This window comes from Nothoprocta perdicaria, unplaced genomic scaffold (genome assembly GCF_003342845.1).
Source record: "Nothoprocta perdicaria isolate Ctin4 unplaced genomic scaffold, notPer1 scaffold_215, whole genome shotgun sequence".
In the NCBI taxonomy this organism is placed as follows: domain Eukaryota; kingdom Metazoa; phylum Chordata; class Aves; order Tinamiformes; family Tinamidae; genus Nothoprocta; species Nothoprocta perdicaria.
The window spans coordinates 561,845-573,654 of NW_020455371.1; the positions used below are offsets into that span (position 1 = coordinate 561,845).

Sequence of the window (11,810 nt, forward strand, 5' to 3'; positions counted from 1 at the left end):
CAAAGTGCTGTAATAGTGGAATATCCCAGCAAAATTAAAAGTATGAAGCACAAACAACACTGACGAACATTCTTTGCACCGAAGTCAATAAGAGAAATAAAGAGGAAATTGCTAGTGTGCCCGCTATGGTATTCCCTAAGGGAATAAAGAAACAAACTGAAGACAAGAAGAATACACAAGAAGTTGTTCCTAGAGGTCTCAGGTAACAGAAATCCTTCTTAGCCACGCGTTTCAGGAAGTCTGACCCTGCACTTCAGCAACGAAGCATTTCACACATTTTTTCCAATAATGTCACCAATTCAGTCACTCAGTGAGCTTGAAATCAGAATTTTCTAGTCCTTTTCATGACGGTAACACAGCACCATCACTCTGGCACAAGCAGCTCAGAAACTGCCTGGCTATGGCTGCCTTTCCCGTCGCAGCAGGAACCAAAAATCACTGCTCATAGAACAAGTGCATGTCAACAGAGAATCCTTCTTAACCACCCTTCTTAACCAGGGCTTACCAGCCACCGCTTTGCAAAGAGTAGACATTTCTGCAGCCTAAGGTGATCATCAAGAACTAGTACAGGCTCAGAGAGAGGTTGCCTGGAGGCCTCTGTGGTTGAGTTTTAGAAGGGACACGGATACAGATACCAGAAGCATTCCAGACAACCAGCTGCAACGTTTTCCCAGGCTCATTAAGAAGAGATTTGCTGTTGTATTGATCTGAATTTATCCTGTTGCAAATTGCAGCTGATGTCTCTTGTTCCTTCACTGCACACGTTCAAGAAGACTCTTGCTCTATCTTCTCAATAATCTTCATTAGGCAGTTGAAGATCACAATCAAATATGCCCTTAATCTTTTTTTTTCTAAACTGAAGAAACCCAGTTCTCAGCTTCTCCTCATACTTCACAGTGGAATTATCATCACCCCTAAAGAATTACTTGGAAATTACAGGTCTGGTAGGCTCAAAACTATTCTAATGTAGACTGTTTGAAGAGTTTTTGCACAGTTAGCAACATTCCCAGGAGGTACATGAAACTTTGTGATTTTGAAACCAAGATGTCCTGTTTCTGAAGGACAGAATGAATACTGACTCCAGTCTCCTGGGATTTAGACACCTCATGTTAAATCATTTCTGCATACTCTTAGGAATAGTGATTGAAAAGGGAGATTATTTTTTCCTCCAATTGAAAAGTCTCCAGTATTTTGAAAACCTTATTAGTTCCTAAGTTTCCCACGGCTTCTATAATAGGACAATGTTCCATTTAAGACATCAAGAGAGACCGTTCTCCTGAGGAGAAACTTTTGTTCAGTCTCAAAAAACTACGTATTTTATGGCAACCTACCAATGGACTATAAAAACGTGCTCTGCAAAGACTTGGCAGTATTAACAAATCTGCAGGTTGGAGTAAAACTTAAAACAGTAGACAGCATTCCAACTTACACATCCTTTGCTCATGCTGAATAAATTGAAAGAGACTCCTAACAGTGGAAGACTCTTCCAATCTTAAAAGTATTAGAAAATTAGCTTTTTTAAAAACAGAACGTGATCACAGTTTAGAAATGGTATTGTGAGATGTGTGCCTGCAAAAGCTGTCATCTCCAGGATGCAGTGCCGTGTTCCTACATCTGGGGAATCCCTTTCCTCCACGAGGCATCTCTGTGGCACTGTCTGAAGAAGAGAGCGACAAAAGGATCTGTCTTTTGAATCTCATACTCCCTGAAGTGCTCTGGGTGAGATTAAAGGTTTTCTTCAGCTATGCTAAAGCCTGAGCGTGGCGAGCTCTCAGGGGACCTGCAGGATTCAAGAATATTCCCCAATATTTTAGTGCATGCCCAAAAGTCTTTCCTGTGCCCAATGAACTTGGAAAGCTGCTACTTCTGATCCTGAGATACCAGCTCATTACTCCACCCCAACCCCTCACGCCAGCTTCTCCCGGGATACATCCCATCACATTGCGGATAATCTGGAGAATGCACTGGGGAACCTCACCCTTAAATTGTCCTGATTTTAGTTTTACTGCAGTTTTGATTGAAGACTATCTTTTTGTAACCCAAATGGTTGCATTACCAATCTCAACTCCAACCAATTTCAGAGAAAGTTCAAGCAAACCTGTGCAACAAAATACAAGATAGGAAGCTATAAAAAAAGATAAAAACAGACGCATGGAGGAAGGAAAAAAAAAAAAGAAAATTCACTCTCTTAATGTGAACTCTACAGTTTCACAGACAGGTGTGAGCTAAAAAAAGGGTGCTCATGCCTGACCCTTCTTATCTCTCTGCGCCTAATTGCTGACCTGCTGCTTTCTACCAGCTTTAAGGGTATGTGGTGAGTCACCGAGTCATTGATCCAACAAGTTTTATTTTCCTCTGCACTTAGTTTTCAAGTCAGATCACCAGGCAAACCCAGCTCCCGTGTGGTCACACAATTGCTGCAACTCCTCCAAGAAAATCAGCACCAAGAAATGAGAGGCACCACATCTCTGGTGACAGCACAATCTTAAAATTAGTTTTTATGTAAATCTTATGTCCAAACAATATTCCTAAACATTTCTCACTGAGCATCCATTAAAAAAAAAAAAAACTTTATGTAAAATTAAAAATAAATATTCTCCTCCAGTCAGATTTCTTTCTCACCCAGGAAATTCTGGCCATTCTTAATTAAAATGTTTCATTTCCTCTCTTTGGAGATGCAGAAGTCTTTATCAGACCAGATGTCATCTCACTCACTTGACAAACAATATTTAATTTCAATGAATGTTGAGATCTTCCATAATTTTTCTACTCCTTTGCACTCAGTTTGCATTTCTAGATTGTAAGCTGCCTCTCTTGAAATGTGTGTTCTGTATCTTTTGGGATATTAGCATGCAGAATAATGTACATCTTTTTTTTTACTGGCTCATGATTGCATGCATAATAATAAATATAACAGCAGTGACAACTGGTTCAACTTCAACATCTTCCATTTAGGGACAGTGCAATAATTCAGCAACATTTCTCTTAGGATTCCACTCTGTTATTTTTATATTCAAACATCATTAAGAAATCTTTCGCCTGGGCTTTTGTTAGCAAGTTGCATGTCACCCAAAAATGTTAAATCGGGGTCATGTTCCTTAGGAAAACATAGATGGCATGTGTAGATGGGTCTTTAGGAAGCTCCCCTTTTCCCAATGGGAGCAAGAAGATGGGACAGTTGTGCCATTCATGGCAGTTCCTCCCCACGGTGTAACCAGGACTTTTAAACCAGGCAAACTTGTAACCAGGCACCTTTAAAAGAAAGTAACTGATGATCCATTTCCTCAGAAGAAGTCAAAAAATAAAAGGGGGAGTTTTTGGGAGGGGGTGTTGGGAGGACAAGAGAGATGCCTGGATTTCTTTTCAGAAGCCCATTACAATGGATAGCCATTACTCTGCTTACCTACCTTTATTTTTATTTTTTTTTTTTAATGAGCTCATCTTCCTTCACTTTATCTTTCCCCCCCCCATATCCATTCTTTTCCCAGTTTGCAGCTTTTATTCTTCCCTTTTGACTGCCAGGGCCCTAAACTAATTATTAATTGAGAATGTATCTAAGAATCTGAATGAGGAAGTTGGAATTAACCCAAGTGTCTTCCTCCCCCCTTTTATTCTGCAGACTGTTAACACTGCTCCTACTGCTGCACACTGCTGAAAGCAGCAAAGGTGCCATTTTCCTTTTAGGAAACAGACCTTACTTCAGTTCTGTCACTACTTGGGGAAAAAAAAAAAAAAGGGAACCTAGAAGAAATGAAATACCTCAAAAAAGCATCGGTTCCGAACAAGAGCCGCTGGCAAGCAAGCTGAGCAGAGAGAAAATTCTCTCAGCAACTCCTCTGTGGCCCTGTAAGAACACACCGCAGGAAAGGGCATCCGCATTTGGGAAATCAGACAACTGACACTTCATCAAAAGGCTTGTCTTTTCCAGAGGCTAGACAGGCCTGACCTCACATTGCCTGCCGGCGCAGAGCTGCCTGGCTGGGCAGCACCGACTCATCTCGTTTCCAGTTGTTAAATTACATTAAAAGGACAGCTAAAAATATATTAAATATTTTCCTATTCCTTTTCCACACAAGCAACTGCTGTAGTTACAGGAGCAAGGCCCAGACAAACTCTTTGTAACACTGAGGGGAAAACCAGAGAATTCTTCTAATGAATTCCAGATCAATAACGTAATATTTGCATTCAAGAAAAAAGTAACTAAACCTTTTGCTTAAAATAAAATTTATTGTTAAAACCAGAACCAATGCGTTTCTAATAATCAGAATTGGCAAAAAAATATGTTTTTCAAAAAGGATAAAATGGATTGGATGTATAGTTTTAATTCCCTCCCAATTCTCATTTTTTGCAGATTTTTTTCCCTTTCACAATACATTAAAGTTAACCAGTCTACCTGTGATACATAATACAACTAATTAAGCCAAATTACACACAGATATTCCTTATCTTCCCCTTTAGAGGTTACCCACAATTGAAAAAGAGAAACAAGGAGGACACATCTGAAAAAAAGCGTAGTCAGTCACACTAAGGTGCAGTCACTTGGCGACAAAAATGAAAGTCTTAATTGATTAATGATCTCCAGGTCTCTATCGCCATCTAGTGAAAAATCCCCACCACTACTGCCCCACACGCGCAAATCGCCTCATTTGCTGGGATCCCCCACTCGCTGCTGCGGCCCATCCCGCCTGCCCACGGCCTGGACGCGCTCCGCAGAGTCTCTGCTGCGGGTCTCAGGCAAGCCAAGGTTCATCTCCACCACATACTGCACTAAGGGCAACAAAGACCCGAGCGAGCTCTCGAATGGATTTGGTCAGTGACTCATGGATTTCCCTGTCTGTGCTAAAGCTGTGTTGTGACACACGCAGCAAGCTTTCTATGCCTCCTCCCAGGAAAACGGAGCAAACTTGTGGTACAGCAACGGAGTTTCACACAAATGACCACGTGCTGTTTCACAAGGAATGCCCTGGGTCGCATTACAAGACTTTCTAACCAGCATGTGGGTCCTCTGCCGCAACCAAACCTGCATCTCCCAGGCAGGAGCTGGACCACTCGGAGGGACACGAGGGACAACAGGGAGCAGGCAGCACCGCGCGCAGTCACCAAGTTAGATCCACAGCCACAGAGTTAGAAAGCAGACTACTTAAAGCCGTCAGCAAAACTCACCTTCTCTCAGCTACATTAAAGCTAATGATACAGTGATCTTCAACAAGAACTTCCTTAACTTGGAAAGTACAGCCCTGTACTTTTTTCCACTGCTCAAACTTAGGATTAAACTGTAATTATGTCAGTGGAAGAAAACATTAATTTCACTTTTCGTCTCATATTTTTCTTCCTTTAGACACCTACACCACAGATATCTGCAAGCCTCCCCGCATTTATTCACTTTCTCCACAGCAATACTGCATACCACCTTCTTTCTTTCTGAAATGTACTGTACTTGACATAGTCAGTTAATCACTGACCATCAGAAAATGCTGTACCATTTATATTAACATTTTTATGCAATAATTACATTTTAATCACCCTCTTCATATAAAGAGACCTCATCTCCTGACACCTGATGCTCGTCTATTTTACATTACCATTCAGTACTAAGTGGAAATGTAAAAACTGAAAGATTAATGTAAGAAAAGGTTTAAAGTACCATTTTTCTAGACAGAATATTCCTGCTCACAAAACCAGACACCTGAATTGCTTTGTATAATCTTTTATAGCAAAAACTTCTTAAGAAATGAGGAAGTAATAAGGCTACATGTATCTGTTAACTGACTACCTGCCTAATCACACAAGTTTTCAGAGCATGGCATACAGAACATCTATTTAATCAGAATCTGTTGTACTTATATACAGAAACACAAAATTACAGTCGGAACACTTTACGTTTTTCCAAAGTTTGTTATCTCCACAATATCTTCACTAATAACCACTAGTCTATGCCAAACAATGAAACACACATGGAATCCAAAAGCATGTTTTCTACCTTAATAGAAAGGCCAAAAGCTCAAGGCCTAGTTTAAGTGCTTGTTATTTGCAATAAAAATCCTCAGGTTACGAGCATATTCAAGACTCGTAATCATGATTTTAAGTTTTAAATTGTATTTTTTCCCAGGCAGTCTTGTAGATAAACATATCAGAATCTTACAAAAAGATACCACTTCTGTAAAAGAAACATCAGCACATGATTTCACAGGCACCCATAACCTATTCACAGTTACTTTGTGAAGCTGGAAATGACTTCCTAGCTAAACATGTGTGTACAGTCAGACACAGTGTCTAGGGAAATCCTGGGAGGGCAGCATGTAGGGGGTTGTTTTTAGGAACAGTTTATATGGGAAAACTTAGGAAAACAATGACTCGTTATAGGAAACAAAATGCCCCATGCAAATCAGCCACAAGCTGCAAGGCCCGGGGACTCTGAGCTTCTGAACCCAGAAGTGAACTCGTCCGTCTCCCTGCTCACCTAGAAGGTTAAAAGGCACCAAACATCCCACTGCATCCCTTCCCTGTATTTTTATCCACTCCCTGTAGCTTCCTGTTTGGTATTCTCATTTATATAAGAAAGTAAAATGAAAGAGTAGGAAAAATTTGTTTTAAGACATAGTGTACAAACATTGGGTGGCACCAATGTACATTAGTGGTATGTTTTGCATCTGAGATTATTATTTTTTTTTCCATTGGGACCAAACTGATGTGGTTTGTATTCAACTGCTCTCCTAAACAGGAAAAGCAATTTTGCCTAGAATTAACAGAATCTAAAATCTATCCTCTCAAGTCCAATGCAAAGCTTCCTTTTATGGAACAAATAGAAAAACAAAGGCCCAATACAAGCCAATAAGCCATTGATGTAGCCAGGGCCAATGTTTTAGGGAACTCGGCAGATCTGTGAAATGACAGACTGCCCAAATACATCCAAATCTGAAGCATACTGCTGAGCTGAAGGCCGCATTATGAAGCAGAATCAGAAATTCATGGAATATGTGAAAGCAGCCTAGTTTTCTTTGTCACCATAAATAAGATCTATTGAAACGAAGCAGTTTAATGCAGAATAATGCCCAGGCTGGAGTGTCAGTTTGTTTTATTTTTTTGAGATATTTGTCTGATTCTTTTCCAGACAACACTTTTTTTTCTCCAATTTTTGCTGTACAGAAAGACAAAATCCTCCCCCCCCCCCCAAAAAAAAGTTCAAAAATCAAAAGCAAGTTCCAAAATGAGTGAAGCCCATTCTCCTACTCAGTGAAAACATAGGTAGTTTAAATTAACCGTCTCTATATGTGTTCAAAACCTAACTTAATGACTTACCTCTCTCCCTTTATGTGTCACCAATGCAGCCAAAGGTTTGGCATAGAATCTACTGTACGAAAATCCCAGGCAGCCATACATACTGTTAGCAGTGAGTTTCAAAGCTTTCTGTCTGATATCATACTGGAAAAAAAAAATCACAGAAACAGAAAAAGTGAAATAACCATCACAAGAGAACATTAATTTATGCTCGAATTCAATTCATAGCTATTATATAGCCTGGAGCAACAATGGGCTACAAGTAAAGCATATTATAACCACTACTCACTACTAATTACCCCTATTGTGTAAAGTTAATCAATGCATCTAGAGGAATGGGAAGAAGAAAAAAAAAAGAAAAAAAGATCCTATAAAACACACCTGTAAATAAAGGTCAGGATTTAAATCTGGCTGTTTCATTAACTGCTTAACTTGGCGCCTTCTCTCAACCAGTTTCCTGATTTCTTTAGGCAAAATTCCCATTTCCAGAGATGGGTCCGGAAGTTCTGGAATTTCTTCTTCTTCTTCAGCCTGTTAAAGAATTACCAACATTTTTTTTTATTTCCCTCCCTATATGAGGGGCATGTTATAATAATAGATTTTCAAGGTGTTTAGTGAAAAGCTTGAATTAAAAAACAAAAACAACAACAAACATTCTGCATCTTCTGCCAAGGACTGCTGAGAACAAGAGGCATGACTTTCTGGGGGTCTTTAAGTACATTACTTAAACTCTGCACAGAGAGGCCCAGAGAACCTTTGGAATTTCAGGTCCTTTTCTTAACTACCTACCTAGCCTACCTTACCTAAAAAGGTTTCTTAGGAATAGGTGAGAGTCTATGAAGTCTAACCCTCTGTTTCTGCTCCCACACCCCATCCTCCCCTCTGCCTTCACGAGGCGAAGACAACACAGCGCTGTCTCTTCCCACAAGGAGCCCCTGGAGATCTGGGAGGCAGGAGGAGGAAGGCAGCGAGTCTGGCAGGGCTGAACGTCACACCAAGCAAGCAACACAACCAACGAGGAAACAGAACACAGAGGCTACACGTGGGCAAGTTGAGGGAGCAGTCCAGGAAGAATCGCAACAAGAAACCACCTCTAAACCTAAGTAAATACAGTGCCATGGTCAAAATTAAGATTACCTGCTTCAGCTTGAAACACTAATAAATCTATGAAGTTTGGAGGTACTAGATGAAAGAGCTCCACATACTTTTTCTTTCATTTCTGCTGTTTCACTGATATTTTAGTTGTGATGCCACAACTCCTTATGGGACAAGAGACTAATTCCAACTGCTGAGCTGATCCCAGTTAAAAATAAAGGCCTTCCCCAATATAACCTTTAGGCCCGACGAGCTCCCTGCCTCAGTTTACAGAACAGCCCTGCCAAGGTGGAAGGAGCACGAGCAGCCACGGGCAGGCTGTGGCCAACACGGCTGCTGAGGCGCCCCACACGCAACGACACCTCCAGGAGGCCTTTGGGACACGTTTAATACAGCAGGAATTTCAGTGAAGCTGCTCCTGGAGTTGGCACCACCACCAAATCGCTGCCTGGGGGCCTGCCCTCCCCTCCTCCCGCGGGTTTCTCTCGTGTCCAACAAGCAATGAGCTTGTATTGCTCGCTTTCCCCAAGCACAGGACACGTGTCCTTCCTCCCTTCAGGTATCTGTTTGCAGGAAACCTCCAGGAACTCAGCTCTGCGAAGGCTTAATGAAGTTAGATGCAATGGGTCACAGGGCTCAAAAATTGCTAGGAGGATCTAGGGGTGAAGAGGACCCACTCGGCGTGAATACAAATCTTGTTTCACTATGAAAACAAGCTAGGAAACAACAGATTTTGCTTAGATGGGATAGAACTTACCAACATTCTGAAAAAGCGTTACCAAAAAGACAACAGACAGATACAACATCCAAAATACTACAAACCACAATTCACTAAGTTGAATTTTTTTTTACATGTGTGAAAGGAAAAATGAAATCAGGCAAAGAAACAACAATTTCCTGCTAAGCTGATCCCCTGAAAACACACTGAAATCAGGCAGGGCTATTCAAATCACAAGTTAAAGCACACAAACCCCTGCCCTCTTCTGTGCATCTGACGATGTTCTCTGCACTGTGGTGAAGCAGATGTTGAACTCCTGGATAATGGATGGGTACAAGCTGTTGAAGTCGAGAAGCAAAATAAACTTGTCGTAAAAACCTGAAACAGAGTTAGAACAGAAGGCACGATTACTCAGTCTAAGGACTGCATCCAACTGCACAACTAACAAAGCACACTGAAAATAATGTAAGCTAACATTAGAAACAATTGAGCTGTTTGGCTTCATTTTTAGTAAAATGGAAGATGACACACAGAAAAGTCTGGAGACACGCCCATGGGATGTGTGAAGTCTTATCTAGGAAAGCAAGATCTTTCTATAGGAATGGACCTGGATCAAACTGAAGTCTGTCAGTTCAAGTCACAGGCTTGCAGGTTAGAGAAATAGGCTCATTTCAAAACTAGATTTCACTTAAATGCCAGAAGTACACCATGAAATACTTTCAGCATCTAAATCCCTTAAATAGCTGTTGAGATGCACCACTACCCATTACAGAGACATGTCAGAAGTGGAACGATCCAACCCCATTAACTCACCAGAGTTGAACAGATACCTTCTGTTTTGCTATAGGACACTTGTACAGTTTTCCCCACAGAGAGAGGAAACTGAAAGAAAACTTACGTGTCCATTAGAGAATTACACACAGCCATACAGTCCTGATTCCTCTCCAGACCTTACCTCGCTAAGAAGAAAGTTCCTATGAATAAATAATTTCACAATGTTGGGCATTTTCTTGTGCATTAAATACAAATAAATCGATAAACAAAACCACACGGTACAGATGCTGCCACCTGCAATCTTGTGTGTTCATACAACCTACCTGTTTCTGACTTGATACGAGAAAAGAAATTGCCACATCTTACCCACTTTGGGATCCAAGACTAATCCCCCAGTATACGCTGCTTTCTTTTTCCCTGTCTTGGATTTAGTCTGATCTTCAAATTCTTCATCTTCATCCATCTACATTTGACATTTAAAAAATAAAAAAAAATTTAGTCTGTACCATTGGGAGAGAGATTTTTTGCAAATAAGCTATGAAATTGGAAGTTCCTTCTAAAAACAGATGCAAAGCATGGCATTTTCATCATGATCCTCACTGTCGCTGTATACATTTCAAAACAGAAATGAAAACTACCTTCATGGGAACAAACTGATCACAAGAGATGTCAAGGAACAGTCCTCACTGAACATTAGCACTAGGCTACATTTTCTCACTGGTTGTAAAAGTCAACACACAGGAAAAAAGGAAATCTAATTGTGAGTTGTTATTGCCAAAACAAGATCAAAGGTACTTTTGGAATTGGAATGGTTAGGCCTTTGTTAGGCAAACAGAAATGGCAAATCTAAAGTGCATTTTGTCGTTTGTTCGGTTCCAGCAAGAAGTTCTTTGCGAGTTTGACCTTACTCTGTGTCATTTAAAATCCAAGCACTGCTTTGATGCCTCAATAGATTCGACAGTTTACTACTTTGGAATCTGCTGTCAAATTTGCTTAAAGGTAAAACTAAAAAGCAAAAATAGCACACTAAAATAATTTGTTTATAAACATATTTACAAAAGCTTTTTTTTTTTTTTTTTAAATTCCCCAGGATATTTTTATTCACATACTCCAATATAAATCTTACAACTTATACTTAAATGACTATTTATCAATGAAATATTTTTTCTTAATTCTAGGATCAATGCACAATGAAGTGCATTGTCAGTCCACTTTATTTTCCTATGAGGTAACGTACTTAACTTACTTCAATTTTAAATTAAAGAGCAATTAAATCTTTCCAAATTTGAAGGCAATACAATGTCCTTTTTAACTATACAATCTGTCCTGCATCAGCTCAGCAAAAACCTTTATGGAATTAATCATAAGCTGTAATATTAAGTTGTATGTAAGACTAGGGCTACATTTCCACGCTCTCACAGAATATTAGTACACAAAGGACAAAAAAAAATTAATAAAAATTCTCAGAAAGAGATGTTTTTAAAAACTCTGGACCCACCAGCTTCTGCAGAGGCTTTTTAAAAGCTTGTTTGTCTGGCACTATATAGTCTTTTTCATGAAATGCATGAAGCAGCAAGAACTCATTTCGTTCCGATCGGCCGCCCATCATTGTCCTTGACTAGAGAGAGGGGAGGAAAAAAGAAATCAAAGCAAAGAGACTAAATGCTGACATGCAAAAACAGACTAAGACAAATCTTTCAACTATCTGAAAGTTTACTTAGCACTACTATTTTGTTGTTCTTTCATTAGCATGCATGGCGTCCAAATATCATTTTTATGGATTTCTTTTACATCCCTATTTGACTACAGCATCCAAGGCATAGGCTTAACAGCAAAATTTACAGAATAATGTATTATGGAATACTATTTGATACTATTTGTAAATTTAAATTAAGTGGAACACAGAAAATATACAGCTGTTTAGTGTGACAGTGAAGTGGGGGGG

The 11,810-nt window shown here is 39.9% G+C and overlaps 1 protein-coding gene and 1 non-coding gene across 3 annotated transcripts in view; both read right to left on the reverse strand.

Annotated features, from left to right (window-relative positions):
* Nucleotides 1-11,810, reverse strand: part of POLA1 (DNA polymerase alpha 1, catalytic subunit) — a 188,734-nt gene that overhangs the window by 148,506 nt on the left and 28,418 nt on the right. For both annotated transcript variants that reach the window (XM_026038675.1, XM_026038676.1), the window contains exons 21-25: nucleotides 11,364-11,483; nucleotides 10,232-10,328; nucleotides 9,345-9,469; nucleotides 7,660-7,809; nucleotides 7,300-7,422 (exon numbers count right to left, since the gene is read on the reverse strand). In XM_026038675.1, the coding sequence (XP_025894460.1) occupies nucleotides 7,300-7,422; nucleotides 7,660-7,809; nucleotides 9,345-9,469; nucleotides 10,232-10,328; nucleotides 11,364-11,483 (615 nt within the window). The remainder of the gene's footprint in view (nucleotides 1-7,299; nucleotides 7,423-7,659; nucleotides 7,810-9,344; nucleotides 9,470-10,231; nucleotides 10,329-11,363; nucleotides 11,484-11,810) is intronic.
* Nucleotides 9,866-9,996, reverse strand: LOC112946760. Its single transcript, XR_003249292.1, has one exon.